The 20,910-nt window shown below is 44.0% G+C and overlaps 1 protein-coding gene across 5 annotated transcripts in view; it reads left to right on the top strand.

The window, feature by feature from the left end:
* Positions 1 to 3,534: 3,534 nt before the first annotated feature.
* Positions 3,535 to 20,910, top strand: part of LOC128341301 (pantetheinase-like) — a 32,036-nt gene continuing 14,660 nt past the window's right edge. For 2 of the 5 annotated variants that reach the window (XM_053287689.1, XM_053287665.1), the window contains exons 1-5: positions 3,535 to 3,647; positions 12,054 to 12,286; positions 13,361 to 13,491; positions 18,314 to 18,506; positions 19,716 to 20,007. In XM_053287689.1, the coding sequence (XP_053143664.1) occupies positions 12,071 to 12,286; positions 13,361 to 13,491; positions 18,314 to 18,506; positions 19,716 to 20,007 (832 nt within the window). In that variant the 5' untranslated portion in view covers positions 3,535 to 3,647; positions 12,054 to 12,070. Of the gene's footprint in view, positions 3,648 to 3,737; positions 5,732 to 7,729; positions 7,944 to 12,053; positions 12,287 to 13,360; positions 13,492 to 18,313; positions 18,507 to 19,715; positions 20,008 to 20,910 lie in introns of those variants that run through there. The other 3 variants (XM_053287682.1, XM_053287700.1, XM_053287674.1) reach the window with 3 other exon arrangements.

Raw genomic sequence — 20,910 nt, 5'->3', positions numbered from 1 at the left:
AAATAAATTATAATTTTTTTAAAAAAAGTTAAAAAGAACCAAAAAAGGATTCGGCAAATAGCTGATATGGCTTCCTTTAAAAAGTCTCTGACAGCTTTTAAAAAGTCTTTAAAGACTTATTTATTTATCTATCAAATTTGTATACCGCCCCAAACTTTCATCTCTGGGTGGTTTACAACTTTCGTCTCTGGGCAGTTTACAATCTGTTTACCCAGGCTTTTAATTAATATTGTTTTTTAAAAATTAAATTATTGTAAAGTTTTAAACTTTTTTTTAACTAATGTTTTACTTTGTTTTTATTTTGTTGTAAACTGCCCAGAGACGTAAGTTTTGGGCAGTATAAAATATGTTAAATAAATAAATAAAGAAGAGCCTTATGTGTTGCTCCCATGGCCATAATAACCTCTCTACTGAAAGGCATCATCTCGTACTGCACGGGAGGAGGCAATGGTAAACTCCTCCTGTATTCTACCAAAGACAAGCAGAGGGCTCTGTGGTCGCCAGGAGTCCGTCACTGACTCGACGGCACATTTTACCTTAAATGCACTAGCACTCCTCGCCATGCCAGATTCACCCCATTCCAGTGCAGCAGATGCAGAGCCTGCTTCAGGGGCATAACAAGGTTGGAGTGGGCCCAGAGGCAAGATTTTAAAATGCTTCCCCCCCGCCGAAACTCTCTCTCTCTCTCTCTCTATATATATATATAAGGTTTTGTAAATTGTGGACGATGCAAGTCATTTAATGGTACTAGAGAAAGACATGCTGTTCTGATAGCTCCAGGTCTTAACACTCACATCCAGGAAGGAAGGCAGCTATGCTCTTCCAAAGGTTGGAAAAGACAAGCTGCAGTTCTGTACATGTCTTTGGGAGAGTAAGTCCTATTGAGCTGAGTGGGATTTACTTCTGAGTAAGCATACCTAAGTTCATGCTGCAAATCTTGTGAGCCAATTGCATTTTCCTATGTCCAGGGAGGGGCTGCTAAACTGTAGCAATGAAGTTGCTGGGTAGCTCAGTTCTGACCCACCGTGTGTCATGTCACAAGGTTTTAGGCTTCTCATGAGCTCTCCACACATGTGGGGAACTGTGTGGTGCACTCACTGTTGCTCTGTCTAGTCTAGTGACTGGTCTCAGACACCTCCCTTTGCCCAGAACCCTCCTCAGCCAACCTTCAGGGGTCTCACATAATCACCCCCCACCTCTGTGCCTGTTTGAAGTCTTCTTTCTTCTCATAGTTGTTCTTGGGCACAACAGGTCTTGGAAGGGAAGGTTTCAAAATAGAGAGACTGAACGGACTCAGGAGGCTGCAGAAGGGCTGCTAGAAAGGGCAAGATTAGGTTGAAGTACAAGCCCTGCAGGAAAATGTCAAATTGTCCTCCTTTTAAGGGGCATGTTTCTTGTGACTGAAGGAAACACATTTGATCTCTCTCACACACATAGGTTTGCACACCTAGAAGAACAGGCCCTGCTGGGAGTGAGCCAGCATGGCTTCCGCAAAGGTAAATCTTGCCTCACCAACCTTTTGGACTTCTTTGAGAGTGTCAACGAATGTGTGGATCAAGGTGATCCCGTTGACATAGTCTACCTGGACTTCCAAAAAGCTTTTGACAAAGTTCCTCATCAAAGACTCCTGAGGAAACTTAGCAGTCATGGGATAAGGGGACAAGTACATGTGTGGATTGCTAACTAGTTGAAGGACAGGAAACAGAGGGTAGGTATAAATGGAGAGTTTTCACAATGGAGGGAAGTAAGAAATGGGGTCCCCCAGGGATCTGTACTGGGACCGGTGCTTTTTAATTTATTCAAAAATGATCTAGAAGCAGGGGTAAGAAGTGATGTGGCCAAATCTGCAGATGATACCAAACTCTTCCGGGTAGTGAAATCCAAAACTGATTGTGAGCAGCTCCAAAAGGATCTCTCCAAACTGGGGGAGTGGGCGACAAAATGGCAAATGCGGTTCAATGTTAGCAAGTGTAAAGTGATGCACACTGGGACGAAAAACCCCAACTTGAAGTATATGCTGATGGGATCCGAGCTGTCGGTGACTGATCAGGAGAGGGATCTTGGGGTTGTGGTGGACAGCTCGTTGAAAGTGTCGACTCAATGTGCGGCAGCTGTGAAAAAAGGCAAATTCCATGCTAGGGATCATTAAGAAGGGGATTGAAAATAAAACGGCTAACATTATAATGCCCTTGTACAAAACTATGGTGCGACCACACTTGGAGTACTGTGTACAATTCTGGTCACCACATCTTAAAAAGGACATTGTTGAACTGGAGAAGGTACAGAAGAGGGCAACCAAGATGATCAGGGGCCTAGAGCACCTTTCTTATGAGGCAAGACTACAACACCTGGGGCTTTTTAGTTTAGAAAAAAGACATCTGCGGGGAGACATGATAGAGGTCTATAAAATCATGATGGTGTGGAGAAAGTGGAGAGAGAGAGATTCTTTTCCCTCTCACACAACACTAGATCCAGGGGTCACTCCATGAAATTGATTGCCAGGAGGTCTAGGACCAACAAAAGGAAGTACTTTTTCACACAACACGTGATCCATTTGTGGAACTCTCTGCCACAGGATGTGGTGACAGCCAACAACCTGGATGGCTTTAAGAGGGGTTTGGATGACATCATGGAGGAGAGGTCTATCAATGGCTACTAGTCGGAGGGCTGTGGGCCACCTCCAGCCTCAAAGGCAGGATGCCTCTGAGTACCAGTTGCAGGGGAGTAATGGCAGGTGAGAGAGCACGCCCTCAACTCCTGTCTGTGGCTTCCAGCGGCATCTGGTGGGCCACTGTGCGAAACAGGATGTTGGACTAGTTGGGCCTTGGGCCTGATCCAGCAGGGCTGTTCTTATGTTCACACACTGCACAGAATGGAACAGAACATCCCTCCTTAGCCCAGCAAGCTCCAAAGACCACACGCCCGCCATGGCTCCGCTCCACCGCCCTACACAGCTCCCTGAACACTCCCCATACACTTGCTCCCGCCTGCCGTGGAAGTGATGCCCTTCCAGTGACGAACTCAGCAGAGCAGCAGCAGGCAGCCTTCTGCCTGCTTGCCTGAGTCGACAACAACACGACAGCACAGCAGACAGAGGAGGGAGACAGGAGGGAAGCCCAACGTCCCCACCCCCTCCCCGAGTCTATCTCGATCGGTTAGCTCAGAGCAGCAGCCTGCCTGGCTCCACAGGAAGGCAGGTTATGACAGTGCCTGTTGAGCCAGCGTCCCAGTGACGTTTGCAAAATGAAGAAGGCCCGGCTTCTCCACTCCATTTACGAGAGAAAATACAACTGCCCACAAATCAAAACCTTACTACAGCCTGCTTTTACTCCCACAGGCCGGCATCAAACAGCCACACCCCACTCTCAGTGGAAAGTCTTGCCCATTTGCAATAAGTCATCCATCTTCTCTCAGTAGGTGTCTGTCTGCCAGGATAATATTGCTAAATCCCCGTCAAAATCCTGCAAAATTCCATGCTCGGGCAGAGCGTCAGGCAGCCTCTGAGTCTGGACTTCTTCAAGGCCCTGCCGGGAAGGGTCCCGGAGCTCAGCAGGAGGTGCCTGAACTGAAAGTGGAGACTGCTTGCCTCGTTGGCTGATCTTTCCCTTCCCCTCAGAACATTTGGTTGCAGCTCTGTTGCGTAGAAGGTAATTGCTCAACATGTTGCTGGACTGGTGGATATTGGCTAGGGAAGAATCCTCCTTCAGCAGGGACAAGATCGCATTCCTGTTTGCTCACTTCAGGTGTCGTTCCTCTCACGACTTCACGCTGCCGCTGGGGAGGCGTGCCTTCCTTGCCAGACGAGCCTCGTCGGGTGGCTCACCCAATTAGTAAAGCAGACAGAACAATATAAAATCAATCTTTACTGAAAAAAACCAGAACCTGATTAAGAACAAATTTAAAAGCTGAGTCTTAAAAGGTTTAGAACGCCACAGAGAGAAGCTGAAAGCTGCAGACAAAACATTGAAAACCCCCTCTAAAAGATGGGTCTTTAGCTGGTTGGTTGGTTGTTTTTAAATTCCTGAGGAAAATGGCTGGGTGAAGCTCCTTCAGAAGGCGTTGCAAAATTCAAGCTCCACCAACCGAAAATCATGCTGACTTAAAGATAAAACAGCCCTGCTAACTGGGCAAAGAAGAGGCACTAAAGTGGGAGCTCTCTTGGTTGGGGGAAGCAACTTGTCCCTATTCAGCCCCCCAAAACAGCATCCATGGAGTCTTGTTTGTGAGGCCTTCAGGGCAGAGAACCATCTTTTTTTATATATGAAAAAAAGTAAACTTTGCTTTGACAAACTTTGCTTTTGTGACGAAAAGCAGTATATAAACTGTATTTTCTTCTTCCCAACAATTAGATTCCTGCACTGTATAATCTAATAACCTTAGTGCTTATACAGCTACAGCGGCGTAACTAGGTTGGAGTGGGCCCTGAGACAAGATTCTTAAATGCCCCCCGCCGTCACCGCTTACCTCTCCTTCCTCTGGCCCGATGTCTCTGCTAACTATCCCAACTAGTTGCAAGGTATAGATAACACGAAAGCAGAACCAACTAATACAACAGTGAGTGAGTGATACGGAAAACACACACGTTGATTTTGTATTGGTTTATACATATTGGGTTCGTTTGCGTTCATTGCGCTGTTGGTGCAATGATAGGAAAGTTTTGGAGTTGCACGGTGAAAGGCACAGAGGCCTCTTACTGTGCAAGAGATGAGGGCATTCCTTCCTTTCCAGGGGTTGCACATAATCCATGAAGGCGTGTAAGGATTTGGAGGCACTTCTGGACAGTTCTGGAGTCCTCCTCCGAGCGGTTTGTTTGTGAACGGTTTTGTTTGCAGGCGGTTTGTTTGCAGGAGTCCGCTTGCTTGCCAGGGGCTTGTTGGAGGAGTAAAGGGGTAGATTGTGATCAGATGCTTGTCAATGCTGGTTCTCCCGTCCCCCACATCACCCTCAAAGAACCATTTATGAATGTAACTTGTTGAATCTGCCAAATGATGGAGGAAATACAAGTGTGAGGCAGTGGTTTGTTTGCGAGCGGTTTTGTTTGCAGGCGGTTTGTTTGCAGGAGTCCGCTTGCTTGCTCAGCCAGCCAATGGATGGGGATTTGGGGAAGGAGGAGGAGCCCCCACGATGCAAAGGGTGGACTCGCGGAGACAAACAACAAGGAAATAGGCGGCGCCAGAACAAGGAGGAGAAAATTTTTTAAAAATCAATTCACAAGGAAGATCGGGTAGGCGCTGGGTGGGGGAGAGCCTCTGAGGGCCCCCCCGAAGGCGGGGGCCCCTGAGACAATGGCCTCCCCCTACCTAATTGTAGTTATGCCCCTGTACAGCTAACAGAACAGGGCTAAAAGCGAAGTATATCATGAATAATATGGAGAAAATGAACGGAGGACATATTGAAAAAAGCATCTAATGTAGACAACACACAAATAAATTAAAAAATATAGCTATGATGAAGCAAAACACAAGAGTATTTGTTCTTAAGAGTTAGGAAATATCCACTGTGCTCCTCCTGTCCTGGAATTTGTTTGGATTGCTACGTACCAGGCCACAGAGTAATTGATGTGATGTTGCTCCTAGAGATTGTGCTTTTTGTAAAGGCCATTGCTGTTTTTTGGAACTCAAGCTTATGGGAATGGAAAGTTGGAATTTAGAGGGAAGTGAGTGCCCCTCTATCAGATAAAAAGAGAAGACACAGGTGTTGCTCAGAAAGGAAAGTAGAAAACCTGGTTCAGGTAAAGTGAATGTATATTTTAACATATCTGATTGTTTTCAGTAAGAGATGTAGGAAAAACATCTGTAGCACACAGAACATAACAGCAGCTCTGCTGGCCCAAGGCCAATCTAGTTTAGCATCCTGTTTCACACAGCAGCCCACCAGATGCCTCTAAGAAGCCCCACAGGCAAGAGGTAAGGGCAAGGGCATGCCCTGTCTCTTGCTGTTGTTCCCCTGCAACTGGTATTTAAATGCATCTTGCATCTCTGAAGGGATGAAGGTGACATATAGTCACCAGACTAGTAGCCATTTATAGACCATGGATTTGCCCAAGCCCCCTTTAAAGCTATCCAAGCTATCACCACATCCCGTGGCAAAGAACTGCATAGATTCATTATGCACTGTGTGTGAAAAAGTACTTCCTTTTCTTGGCCCTAAATTTTCTGGCCTTCAGTTTCATGGGATGATCCCTGGTTTTAGTGTTGTAAGAGGGTGAGAAAAATGTATGAGGAGATTATAGTTGTCTATAATCTGTGTTTTGATGCATATTTTAATCAACTGCAGTGCGTGAGTGTATATATAAAAGTTTTGTATATAGGCCACCCCACTCTGCAGTGTTAGATATAGAGCTGGTGTCCTTGAAAAGAAATGACTGCTTCACACACTGTCTGTTTGCCTTATGCTGAAAAAACATTTTAGTTTATCCCATCCTGTATACTGCAATGATTCTTTGCTTTTCAGATTTTTGAGACCAGTTACTACTTCCTGGCTGTATCAGTTGCATTGGTTATTGGTCCATTTCTAGGTGCAGTTTGGGGTGGTGTTTGCTTATTTATCTAAAAATGTATACACCTTTCTGTTGTACAAGGCTTTGGGTGTTTCTTCCATCTTAAAACAACAGAGATAAGTAAACAAAACTGCATAAACACAGTCCAGATCAGCGGGTTCAGACTAAAAGCTAATGAATCAGCAGCCCTTATGGAAGGCCGGAGGTTGGCAGAACAGGTGGTATTAGCTATCCTAAAGACAGCAGTTGAGCGGGTCAGCCATACTCTCTTGAGGGAAGGTGTTCCATAATTTGGATACAACTGCAGAAAAGCCCCTGTCCCAAGTCTCTCTACTAGCTGCACCTCAGCTGGTGAAGGGACCTGAAGCAAGGCTTCCTCAGATAACATCAGTGAGCAGTCAGATTCGTAATGACTAAAGTTATCACCTGAAAGTCCTACATGACTTAGGACCACAATACTAAAGAACCGTCTCATGTCAAATGAATCTGTCTCTTTGTCACTTCAGTCTCCATCTGGAGCCCATTTATGCATCTCTTTGCCTTCTGAAGTATGGTTGGTAGGGGTGTGCAACAGACCGTTTCTGTTGTGGCATCCAGAATGTGGTACTCCCTGCCTCAGGAAGTTTGGTTGTACTGCATTTTGCCAGTGTTCTGTCACTACTTGAAGACCCTTCTTTTATGGCAAGCTTTTAATTTTTTAACGTTGACTCTTTCATTTTTAATGCTGCCTGTTTATTGATTGTGATATGTTATTGCATGAGTTGAGTTTATTATTGTTTTTGATATGTAAGCCATTTTCAACAGCCCTATTTGAAAGGACAAAGTATCTGTTTTAGTAATAAATACAATAAACTTAATATCGAAATGCATATTTATTTCAGATAAAATGTTTTATTATTGCTATAGTTATTGTAATATATACTGCAAAGGTCAGGGTTCTAAACTGAATACATAAATAAAATTTGCAACAAACACAAAGTCCACTTAATTCATTCCAGTAATTAAGCTTCAGCTATTTCTTCTTCTTACAACAATGGCACAATTGTCATCACTGACAAATATGTAGAAAATAAAAAGGGATCGAGGAAGTTTAAAAGAGCTGTAGAGCATCCTACTGGCTGAGCAATCATGCCAGTAGCCACATGTTTAGTGAAAACATACCAATAATTGTTAAAACACTTGTAAAGCCATTTACTCTTTAAAGACAGTTTTATGATTTCTGCAATCCAGGTGTATGTGGAGAGGGAAGAGTGTCAGAATACAACTCGCAGCACTCCTTGAATCTGGCATGCGGTCATAGCCTCTGCCGAAACAGCAAGAAGGGTTAGGCAAAAAGTGTAGGATGCTGGAACCAAGCCTGCTGAGAGCCAGTCATCACTTGCACTCTGGGAATGTAGCCAACCCTTAAGGTTGTGAACTCTGGGCAATGCAAAGTTCATACATGGTAAAATGAATTCCAGTTAATAAAAACAGTTGGCATTGTTTTAATGTGTGGTTTACATTTATAAGCACTGAAAGTGTGTGAGTGTAATGGCAAGGTCAGGAAGTTGTATTTTTCATAAATGATTCACTTAGCCATGAATTTCCAGGACTATAGGCTGGTTGCTGAGACATGCTGAGTGATGGAATATGTGCCTTGCATGCAGAAGAAGCCAATTTCAATCCCTGCCATCTCCAATAGGGCTGGGGAAAACCCACATGAAACCCTTTCAAGCTGTCAATCAGTGTGACAGTACTGACCTAGATGGACCAATTGTCTGACTCTGTATAAGATAGCCTTCGTATGTCCATGGGAGTGAAGTATGACTTCACGGCTAATCACATTTGGAAATGCATTCAGTTTTGCCATGTACAGTATTAGCAAACCCCTTTGAAGCAAATGTCTGCCAGTTTTAGCTGAACCCACTATTATTAGCTTTTGGAAGGTGTGTAACACTTTATCTAAAATTACAGTTCATTTATTTATTCAATTTTTATATATCCCTTCCAAAGTGGCTCGGGGCAGTTTACAATTAAAACAAAACCATTAAAATGAATAACAGTTAAAACAAATATAAACAATATAAAATATCAATTAACAATTAAAACATCATAAAAAAGAATTAAACAACTAGAACAATTAAAAAACCCTGGAAACCAGGTTATAGCATTAAAACAATTAAAACTAATTAAAAACCCTGGAAGGCCAGACCAAATAGATAGGTTTTAAGGGCTCTCTTGAGGGTCAATAAAGAATTCAGATTGCGGATTTCTGCCGGGAGTGCATTCCACAGGCCAGGAGCAACTACAGAGAAGGCCTGCCTCTGAGTTGCCACCAAATGAACTGGTGGTAACTGGAGATGGACCTCCTCAGATGACCCTAATGTGCGGTGGGGATCATGTAATAGAAGGTGCTCTCTTAGACAACTCGGACCTAAGCCGGAGAGGAGAGCTGGTCTTGTGGTAGTAAGCATGACTTGTCCCCTTGGCTAAGCAGGGTTTGCCCTGGTTGCATATGAATGGGAGACTTGATGTGTGAGCACTACAAGATATTCCCCTCAGGGGATGAAGCCGCTCTGGGAAGAGCAGAAGGTTCCAAGTTCCCTCCCTGGCTTCTCCAAGATAGGACTGAGAGAGATTCCTGCCTGCAACCTTGGAAAAGCCGCTGCCAGTCTGTGAAGACAATACTGAGCTAGATAGACCAATAGTCTGACTCAGTATATGGCAGTTTCCTATGTCCCTAAGTTGTTCAGGGCCTTAAAGGTAATAACCAGCACTTTGTATTTTGCCCGGAAACATATCTGCAGCCAGTGTAGCTGTTTCAAAACAGGCATAATATGGTCTCTCTGGGTTGCCCCAGAGACCAATCTGGCTGCCGCATTCTGAACTAACTGAAGTTTCTAGACGATGTATAAAGGCAGCCCCATGTAGAGTGCATTGCAGTAGTCAAGCCGGGAGGTTACCAGCTGATGCACCACTGTTTTGAGGTCATCCTCTTCAAGGAATGGGCGCAGCTGTCGAATCAGCCGAAGCTGATAGAAAGCACTCCTGGCCATGGCCTCCACCTGAGATACCAGGATGAGGCCTGGGTCCAGGAGTACTCCCAAGCTGCGCACCTGCTCCTTCCGGAGGAGTGTAACTCCATTCAGCACAGGAAGATCTAACTCACCCCTCAGATTCTGAGCCCCCACAATTAGCATCTCCATCTTGCTTGGATTCAGCTTCAATTTGTTCTCCCTCATTCAGCCCATTACTGCCTGTTGGCAGGCATTTAGAGAATGAGTGCCATTTCCTGAAGATGAAAAGGAGAAGTAGATTTGGGTGTCATCAGCATACAATATCCAGCACCAAACCTCCTGCTGACCTCACCCAGCAGTTTCATGTAGATGTTAAAAAGCATTGGTGACAGAATGGAGCCCTGGGGAACTCCATATAACAGCTCCCGTTTTGAGGAGCAACTGTCACCAAGCTCCACCATCTGGAATCTACCCACGAGATAGGAGCCGAACCACTGCAAGGCAGTGCCCCCTATCCCCAACTCCCACAGGTGATCCAGAAGGATACCATGGTCAATGGTATCAAATGCCGCCGAGAGATCCAGAAGAACCAGCAGAGTCACACTCCCTCTGTCGATTCCCCGGTAAAGGTCATCCATCAGGCTGACCAAGGCTGTCTCAACCCCATAGCTAGCTCTAAAGCCCGTTTGAAATGGGTCTAGATAATCAATTTCCTCCAAGACTGCCTGGAGCTGGTTGGCCTTCTCCCTCTTAATCACCTTGCCCAACCAAGGGAGATTGGAGATTGGCCTGTCCATTGCTAAGGGGTCCAGGGAAGGCTTCTTTAACAGTGGTCTAACCATTGCCTCCTTCAGACAAGGAGGCACCCTACCCACCCTCTGCGATGCATTTATGATATTAACTAGGCCACCTCCAACAATCTCCCTGCTAGACTGAAGCAGCCAAGTCTAGAGAACAGGTGGTAGGTGGATCTAGAGAACAGGTGGTAGGCCGCACTGACCCAAGCAGCTTGTCCACATTCTCAGGAGTCACAGATTGAAACTGATCCAATCTAATACTGCAAGAGGAATTGCTGGACACCTCTTCCATAGACCTGGCAGAAATAGTGGAGTCCAAGTCGGCCCGAATACAGGAGATCTTATTTGCAAAGAACCCATTAAAAGCATCACAGCAGAGCAATTCTGGGGACTGATTAGAAGTAGAAGGAGCAGAAACTAAACTCCTCACAACCCAGGATAGCTCTGCCGAGCGTGAACCTGCAGCTGCAATGCGTGCAGACCAGAATATCTTTTTTGCTGTGCGCACCGCCACTGCATAAGTCCTCAAATGGGTCACATGCTGCATCCTGTCAGATTCAAACTGAGTTCTCCTCCACTTGCGCTCTAGTTGCCTACCCAGCCGCTTCAGCCCCTGTAACTGCTCCACATACTAAGGGGCCATTTTTGCAGCCGGTCGGAAGGGACGCTTAGGAGCAATCATGTCTACTGCCCTGAGGAGTTCCCTGTTCCAGGTTCCCACCAAGGCATCAACAGAATCACTGGCCGCACCGGCGTCAAAATCCTCCAAGGCCTTTTGAAATCCTACTGGGTCCAGCAGTCTTCTTGGACGGACCATCCTAATAGGTCCACCACCCCTGCAGGGGTGGATTGCGGCTGTGAGATGAACCTTTACCAGGTAGTGGTCCATCCATGACAATGGGGAAACCACCGGATCCCTCACCATAGTTCATCTATGTTACTTAAAGGTAAAGCGTGCTGTCGAGTCGGTGTCGACTCCTGGCGACCACAGAGCCCTGTGTTTTTTCTTTGGTAGAATACAGGAGGGGTTTACCATTGCCATCTCCTGTGCAGTATGAGATGATGCCTTTCAGCATCTTCCTATATCTCTGCTGCCCGATATAGGTGTTTCCCATAGTCTGGGAAACATTCCCATAGTCTGGGAAACATAGTTTCCCATAGTCTGGGAAACATACCAGCAGGGATTCAAACCAGCAACCTCATACTTGCTAGGCAAGTCATTTCCAGCTGAGACAAAACACTGAATTTAGATTCTGCAAGGTTGTTAGTAAAGCCCAGAAGCTTGCTGCATAACTGAGTTTTTGCAACAGAGTAATACCTAAATCATTCTTAGATTTATCATGTAATTAGACTGTTAAAATGAAAAATTAACTTCCACACGATCCATTGTTAAGCTAGATTTCCCTACTAATTCAAATTCTTAGATAGGTGCAGGAAGTGAGGTTAATTTCATTCACATGGACATATGAAGGCTATCTTATACCATGTTAGATCATTTGCTTGTACACACACATTAATATGTTCCTGCCCTCTGTTGCAAGTTGCAATTAAACTAATGTACAGTTTCTGAGAGGATCAAAATGAAATTTGTTATCCAGTGTCATCATTTGTTAGCCAATTCCCTTGTTGATTTTGGACAAAATCACATTTAAAGTGTAGTAACTATCCAGTGTCACCACACAACACATGTGGACTTTGCCAGTACTATATCAGCCACCTTAGTACTCCTCCCCCACTGCTTTTCTTATTCTGTCTTTTCAGAAGACAGAGCTGTAGCAATGATCTCCTGTTGGTCTTCCCTGTATGTTTATGTTTTCATTCTCATGGTGAGCCAGAGGACCTTTGCCTTGGACAAATATACTGCAGCAGTATATGAGCACTCAGTCATACTGCCAGACAGCACTGAAAAGCCTGTTTCTTCTGAAGAAGCTTTAAAACTGATGAACAAAAATATTGACATTTTGGAAGAGTCCATCAAAACAGCAGCAAAGCAGGTACTTGATGATGATTTATTTTATTTCTTTAGCATATGTGTATACCACCCAAAACTAACATCTCTGGGCAGTTTACAATAAAACACAGATTTTAAAAAATCAAAATATTAAATCCATTTAGAACAATGATAGATTCTAGAAGTCTAATTAAAAGCCTGGGTGAATAAATGTATCTTAACAGCCCTTTAAAAAGCTGTCAAGAGATTGGGCAGAGGGCTTTTATTTCGGCAGGGAGTGCATTCCAAACCCTCTGGGTAACAATGGAGAAGGCCAGTCCTTGAACAGCCAACAGACAAGCTGATGGCAGCTACAGACAGCCCCCCTCCGGCCGACAATAGGTGGTGGGGCTCGTAATGGAGGTGTTCTCTTAAACATTGACAAAAATTATCTGGGCAGAGCTTGGAAATGAACTCTGGTGGACTAATGATGCTTTGCCACAATGCGAGATAAACATTGGAACCCCAAAGTTATTCTCAATATTTTAGTCTAAACCAAAGAGGAAAATGTAGGTCCTATCTACCCTATGCCCTCTCCCAGCCCCTTACTTTTCTTGCTGCTCCATGAGCACCAAGGGAATGGAGGGACATCTTCCCCTCCTCTCTCTGATGACCAGCACACTGCTATGACTGTATGTCAGATGCAAGGAGGTCTGGGAATTATAGCTTACTCACATGGATCAATAAGACTGAGAAAACGATAATTCCCAGTGCTCCTTGAATCTGACATGTAGTCATAGCCTCTGTCAGGGCAACAAGAAAGGTAAGCATAGATTGGGTGGGGAAAGGGGGCTAATGGGGGGCAAGCAGGTAAGCAAGATACAGAGAGGATTGGACCCTCTCACAATATCAGTGGCATCGAGTCCAATCTATAGGGACCGCTATAGGGCCCAAGAGACTCAGAAATGGATAAAACAGGCCCTGAGTTTAAAAAACCAACCCTATTTCCTGAAGTTGGATTATTTCTCTCTCTTCCAGACTGGAATTGGAATTCACTTTTACTACTGTTTAGTGTCGCTCAATATTTGTTCACATTGTCCTATGGTGGAAAAAGGTTCAGTTTTACTTCTTTTGTTAGGGTGCACGCATCATTGTGACTCCTGAAGATGGCATCTATGGTTTTCGCTTCACAAGAGAAACATTTTATCCCTACCTTGAAGATATTCCAGATCCGCAAGTGAACTGGAATCCATGTATTGACCCAGAAAGGTATTTTTAAACACATCTTCTGGGAGGGGGAAAAATCACAGCCCACTAAGGGTGTATCTAGATAGTGCCTTCACTTGGCTTCATGGTTCAGCAGTGTCATGGTACATACTGCAGGTCTGGCTGACAGAATTTTTGAGAACCATGTAATGGGGGTGTGGTGGAAAGAGAGATACGAGAGTCATCTGCATACTGATGACACCTCAAGCCAAATCTATGACCTCTTCCAATGGTTTCATGTAGATGTTAAACAGCATAGGGGAAATAATGGAACCTTGCAGAACCCCATAGCATAACTGCCAAGGGGTTGAGCAGTAGTCCCCTAGCACTACCTTTTGGAAACGGGCCTCACTACTATGCTATACTATTCTACCACCAGAGCAGCAAATCAGCAGCAGCAGCAGCAGCATTCTCCAGGCTGATAACATCTCACACACTGAAGTTAAAAGAAAAATTGGAAGTGTATACATCAGGAGAGTTAGAAAAATCCTAAAGTCCAAACTCAATGGCGGGAACACCATACAAGCCATAAACACCTGGGCTATACCTGTTATCAGATACACTGCAGGAATAATAGACTGGGCCCAGGCAGAGCTAGAGACGCTAGATCGTTAGACCCGGAAAATAATCACCATCAATCATGCTGTGCACCCCTGCAGTGATGTAGATAGGCTATACCTCCCTCGAAGCTCAGGTGGAAGAGGAATGCTGCAAGTCCATCAAACAGTAGAGGAGGAGAAAAGAGGCCTTGAAGAATATATAAAGGGCAGTGAAGAAGATGCACTTCAAATGGTCAATAACGAGAAACTATTCAACATTAATGAAACAAAGCAGGCCTACAAGAAAGAACAAGTCAAGGACCGAGCGGAAAAATGGAAAAATAAGCCACTGCATGGTCAATATTTGCACAATATAAGTGGAAAATCAGACATCACCAAGACCTGGCAATGGCTTAAGAATGGCAACATGAAGAAAGAAACAGAGGGTTTAATACTGGCTGCACAAGAACAGGCACTAAGAACAAATGCAATAAGAGCAAAAGTCGAAAAGTCAACAACAAACAGCAAGTGCCGCCTTTGTAAAGAAGCAGATGAAACTGCGGACCACCTAATCAGTTGTTGTAAAAAGATGGCACAGACTGACTACAAATAAAGGCATGACAAGGTAGCAGGGATGATACACTGGAACATCTGCAAAAAATACAAGCTACCTGTAGCCAAAAATTGGTGGGGCCATACAATTGAAAAAGTTGTCGGAAATGAAGATGCAAAAATATTATGGGACTTCTGACTACAAACAGACAAACATCTGTCACACAATACACCAGATATAACTGTAGTCGAGAAGAAAGAAAAACAAGTCAAAATAATCGACGTAGCAATACCAGGGGATAGCAGAATAGAAGAAAAAGAAATAGAAAAAAAATCACCAAATACAAAGATCTACAAATGGAAATTGAAAGGCTGTGACAGAAAAAGATCCAAATAATCCCAGTGGTAATTGGCGCCCTGGGTGCAGTTCCAAAAGACCTTGAAGAGCACCTCAACAACATAGGGGCCACGGAAATCACCATCAGCCAATTACAAACAGCAACTTTACTGGGAACAGCCTATATTCTGCAACGATATCTATAATAATAACAGCATCAACATTGATAATAAAATTCAGCCATCCCAGGTCCTTGGGAAGGACTCAATGTCTGGATAAAACAAACCAGTCAATAACACCTGTCTGACTGTGTAAACAAGAAATAATAATAAAAAAATTGCTGCTCTGGTGGTAGAGCGACAAGGTTTAGTGGTAAAGCAGCAATTTTAAAAAAGGAGTGGGAAACCCCTTGGAAAGAAATGACGGAGTATACCACCAGAGCATTTTTAAAAATGCTACTTTTTAATGACGCAGATATGATGCCTCAAGAGCCAAGAAAAAGGGTGAATAATGCCACTGGGCGTGTGAATGACACCCTGCTGCTGCCATCCTGAAGCCATCAATTCCTCCTTAGTATGAATGTGCTCCGAGCCTAAGCACTGAGAAGCTGGTATCGATCTCAGTCTGGGAAAGCCCGATGTGATCAGTTTTCAGGTGTCCCCATATTTTTGTTGCCTACACATTGGTGGTGGTGGTGGTGATTATTTAGTGCAAATATTTATATAACGCTTTTCAACAAAGAAGTTCTCAAAGCAGTTTACATAGAAAAAGAATTCAGATGGTTCCTAGTCCCAATACAAAAGGGCTCATAATCTAAAAACAATGATTTAAGTTACAGAGTGGTCCACAAAGCAGGATAGGATTGGTGTAGCTTCCTGGAAATGCGCAGCTTACATTATTTTGCTTGGTTGCTTTTTTCTACTGCATTATTGTATTGATTTTTAAATATACATATATATATTATTTCATTTATCTCTCATCTCCCCACCCCCACCCCTGGAGCTCATATCAGTGTACGCATAATTCTCAGAAATTCTGTCATCCAGGTCTGTTGCATGTTTTTATAACAATGCTTTATTATAAACCTTACGTAGTATCTGTAAGCCACGCTTAATAAACATAAATCCATTAAATAAATAAGAAAACTTTTCCAGCAAGGTTGCTGTGTCATGTGCCTTCAGACTATGCCTGACAACCAAGCATTGCTGAAACCACTTGCCAAATGAAAACCTTTTGAGAGGATATTTTCCTTCCCACTTGGCATGCAATGCAAGGGAAAAGATGATTTTACATGGTTAAAAGACTGCCAAAGATTTCCAGTGTGTTCTGCTACTTAACTAGAGCTTTCAAAAGCAGTACCACCACCTGTTTATAATCAGTCAGTGTTAGCAAGGTGCACACACTGAGTGCCTGCGTTCTAACCTGGTCATCCTCTGCAGACTACATCCAGCTGCCCCTGGAAAGCAAAAGAAAGGAGGAGGCCAACAAGCTTTGGAAAGGGAATTAATTACAGTTTGTGATGTAATTTGACCTGATGTGTCATCCTGATTGGAAACAAGCCACAAAGGGGAGCTTTGGATCCCTTAAATCAGAACCATATGTGCACACCCTAATGCTGAAGTTTGCTTTTCTTTCACAGCCATTGCAGCTTTTCCAGATATTTGCTCCACGTTGCATGTTTCTTTTTTTAAAATATGTACATTATAGATAATCTTGCAACATTTACTCTTTGGTCATGGTAAATATACAGCTGCAACCATAAAGCAAGCAATTTCTGATTAGAGAATTCTTGGGAACAGAGAGCACAGGAGAGGAAACAAAACTAGAGGATCACTTCTTTGTGATGTAGAGCAGGAAATGGGCTGAAAATAAACATTTTGTCAAGGAAGGCTTTTATAAAAAGATATAGTCAATTTAGCATGAATTTATGAACTAGGATAAGATATCAAAGAAATACCACACATAGAAATTCAGATGGAAACTGAATGATTACTCAGTTGCTAGAATACATGACTCCCCCCCCATTCTCTGTACATTTTTTGTTAATGAGCAATTCAGAAGTGTTAAGATGGAATGGAAATGTCTAGTATTTGGCTGTGACTTCATAATGTCTGAATGTTGATTCTTCGGAAAATATGTTTTTGAAACCACAAATAGCTTTGTGGAAGGTAAGCTGAGATGAGTTGTCTCAGAATTCCCAGTTTGGTCAATACAAATGCAAATCAGAATGGGAAACTTGGTAGAGGAGTTTTCTGTCCCTTTACCCTTGCAAACATGCATTTGAAACCCACCTCCCAGTGAAGTTTCAAAGCTGCCAGAGCGGGTGAGGGTGGATGTTGATTTGGACTAGAGAAGGGCTAAAAGGCCTCTGTTGCTCTCCCACCTCTTTGCTCTCAATCACCCCCTTCCCCCTTGAAGCAAGCAGCACTTCAAGTAGAAAAAGGGCTGTCAAGCTACTGCTACATACCTTTGTGTGGAAGTTGGCCAACTCTTGAGCTAGAGGTTAGAAGAAGGGACGCAAGTTTCCCCACTGGACAGTCTTTCTTGTAGAAAACATTCACAAGAAGCTACTGATTTGAGTGGAGGGAGGTGGTGTGTATTTAATCCTTTCTCTTTTTCTGCTCACAACGCAGCTGCTTTTCTGTCTATGCGGGTGGGGGAAAGCAGCAGGTGTGCATATTTATTTATTTACTTTTATTTGAAATATTTATACCTAATCCCTCCAGTATACTACTGCTTGAGGCGGCTCACAACATTAACAAAATAGATACAATGTAAAATAAAAGATTAATAAAGTTAAACAAGTTAAAAGATCAGGCCATAACTACATTTAAAACTACATTTAAAAACCCCCAAACCATTTCAAATTAAAAGTTATTAATAAAAAGTGAAAAACTAAGGACTCTAAAAAGTAAAGGACCTATCAGATAGCAGCAGCAGATAAAACCTTAAAAAGCCTTTTTTAAAATGTGTGTTTAATTGTTTTTAAAAAACACTGAGAGGGGGAGCATGGTGAAGCTCTTCTGCATAGAGGGCATTCCAAAGCCCCATGAGTGGAAAAGCTGCTGGGGGCAGTTTTGAGCAGGTAAAAAGGCTGGTGGGGAAAGAGTTAAGCAGCCTCCTCCTTCTATACAAACTGACAGGCTTCTATTGCTGCCCTTCTTTAAAAAAAATTAACAAGCTAGGTTACACTTGACATTATATGGGAGACTAGTTTGGCCCAGAATCTGACTTCTACATTTCCTTTGCATTGTCTCCTGCAGTTTTTATCAACATGGGGTGATCTGTTATAAATGTTTCCCTATGACAAATTTCCCCTCAATTCAGGCGGTCAAACCGTATCATTTACAGATCTCTTCTGCTTCCACTCCTGCATTTTTGTAATTCTTCAAATTAGATTTGGATTTGCCCCCGTCCAAAAGAGACTGAGCTGCCTGGCAAAGAACAACTCTATCTATGTGGTTGCCAATATTGGAGACAAGAAGCCTTGTAATTATGCTGACTCCAAGTGCCCCAGTGATGGTCACTATCAGTACAACACAAATATTGTCTTTGATTCAGATGGAAAACTGGTGGCACGTTATCACAAGGTAAGAAGAAACTTGACACCATTCACCTCTGAGAACTGTCCCCATCACCTCCACCCCACAATTATACATGTGACTTTCCTGGGTTAATGTTACTTTTCAAATGCTAAGACAGAAACGCCCTTCACACAAAAACATGTATGTGTGTACAGACACCTGAACGTAACATCTGCACAAGGCTAGTATCTTCATAATATTTAGTTTATTTGCAAATCTATGTTGAGCATTAGATTGAGTTGAAATAGCTGAGTACTCCTACAAGTCAGCAATAGGTTACATCAGATCCGCAGAGAGAAAATGCTGCCCTCCAAGGTGCTTCAGCTCTGTCCTAATCATCTCCATTCTAGCTTCTCCAAAACTCATTCTCTTTCTCTGTCTCACAGGTAAACTGCTGAAATGTCTGCATCTTTTTATTGACCACATCCACACACTCTTGGTTAGGATAGGGGGAAAGATGCCACCTTAAACATCAGACTCTTCCATTAGGTGGAGGATACATGTCCCCATAGAAGATTCTGATCACTTCCTTTTCCCAGCTGATCTTTCAACCATTATCTCACCTTGAGAGACATCCACTGACCTCCTGAAATACTAACCAGTGCCTGATAAGAGGAGGCCAGCTAGCATTCATGACTGCATAACGGTAAAGTTGTGCCGCTGAGTCGGTGTCGACTCCTGGTGACCACAGAGCCATGTGGTATTCTTTGATAGAATACAGGAGGGGTTTACCATTGCCTTCTCCCACGCAGTATGAGATGATGCCTTTCAGCATCTTCCTATATCGCTGCTGCCCGATATAGGTGTTCCCCATAGTCTGGGAAACATACCAGTGGTGAAAATCCCACAAGACACTGCACTCAAGCACAGTGCATTGGGGGATTCCCCCAGGAAACAGGCGCTCTAGGTGCCTATCTCTATGTGTGGCTGGACTGGAAGCAGCCCAGGTTAACATTTGCTCCCTTAACCTCTGCTGATGGCCAGGCGAAGAACCCGGGCTAGGTGGCGCTGCCCCACTGTGATCAGGCCTGATTTCAGCAGTTCCCACATGCAGCCTAGCCCAGGCTGGGCTTCCCTAGCCTGGGTTAGGCTGCATGTGAGAACAGCCTCAAAATGTTTTAAATTAAAAGCTAGTTTTTAATTTTCTAATTTGTATGTCACATTTGTTGCATTGCCTTTGCCAATGTGCCTTAATTGCTTTTTATCTTTTAACAGTTCAATCTCTTCATGTCCGAAGTCCAGTTTGATTCCCCTAAAGAGCCTGAATTTGTGACCTTTGATACTGCCTTTGGGAAATTTGGCATTTTCACATGCTTTGATATACTGTTTCATGATCCTGCCGTGGCTCTGGTGAGCAAGCACCATGTGGACACGATCCTCTTCCCTACAGCTTGGATGAACGTTCTTCCACATTTAACTGCTATTGAATTCCATTCAGCATGGGCTATGGGCATGGGCGTCAATCTGCTGGCATCTAATACTCATCATCTTGGCATTAACATGACAGGTAACACTCAGTTTTATACTACACTGTTTGTTACTGTCTTGCTCCATTCACCGGTCATCTGACAACCTCCATGCGGTTGCAGATGTACACTCTTGTGGCCTTCCTTAGTGTGTGGTCAAGCCAAAACAAAGGTGCAGGATTCCTGAAGCTATAAAGGTTCTGAAGCTTCTACAGGCCAATCCTTTTTCTGATTGCTGCACATAGAATCCCTGTCAGGCTCTTTTTTCCTCCCCCCAAACAAAGAAAAGTCTTGCCTCTGGCTGCCATTGGTAGCAACTGGAGCTACTGGTTGTCAGTGGCTAAGCAGAGGCATGCGTTTTCATTTTTTGATAAACTGAGTTTGGACCAAGGAAACTGCTGCCCCTGAAATGCTAGGAATGCCTGCGTTTTGTCATGTTCAGCAAAAAGGTCAATACTGCAATTAGGTAGAAGTGGGAGGGCAGACAATGAGGCTATTCTCACGTTCAGTGGAAACTGGGCTAAGTTCCCAGTGCGTGTGAGACTGCAGGGAGCTGTGTGGCAGCAAAACCTCTTGAGTAGCCCGCCACTTAACCCAAGTTTCAGGCACAGGAGTGCCCAAAAAGTGGGTTAACTGCTCGTGTGTCGGTGCAGCTCCGCACCGTAGCGACTCACAAGTAGGGCCCCCCCGACTAGGAGGCTACAACAAGTCTCCCAGCATCGGGGGGGGGCTCCCCAGAATGCCCCACGCACTTGTGCAGATTATTCTGGGACTTCTAGAGGCTGGGAGGCCCCTGAACCCTGCCGCCCCAACCGGCTCCAATCGATGGAGCAGGTAATCGTCTGGGCGGCTGATTTGACTGCCCAGGGAAGACTTCCTGCTCATGTGTGGGGAGAGTGGTTCAAACCCGCTCTCCCGCAAACCCCATTCAGGCTCTCCACACT

This window comes from Hemicordylus capensis, chromosome 1 (assembly GCF_027244095.1).
Source record: "Hemicordylus capensis ecotype Gifberg chromosome 1, rHemCap1.1.pri, whole genome shotgun sequence".
Taxonomy (NCBI): domain Eukaryota; kingdom Metazoa; phylum Chordata; class Lepidosauria; order Squamata; family Cordylidae; genus Hemicordylus; species Hemicordylus capensis.
Note: the sequence above shows the minus strand (reverse complement) of the source record. Positions and strands in the feature narration are given on the sequence as shown.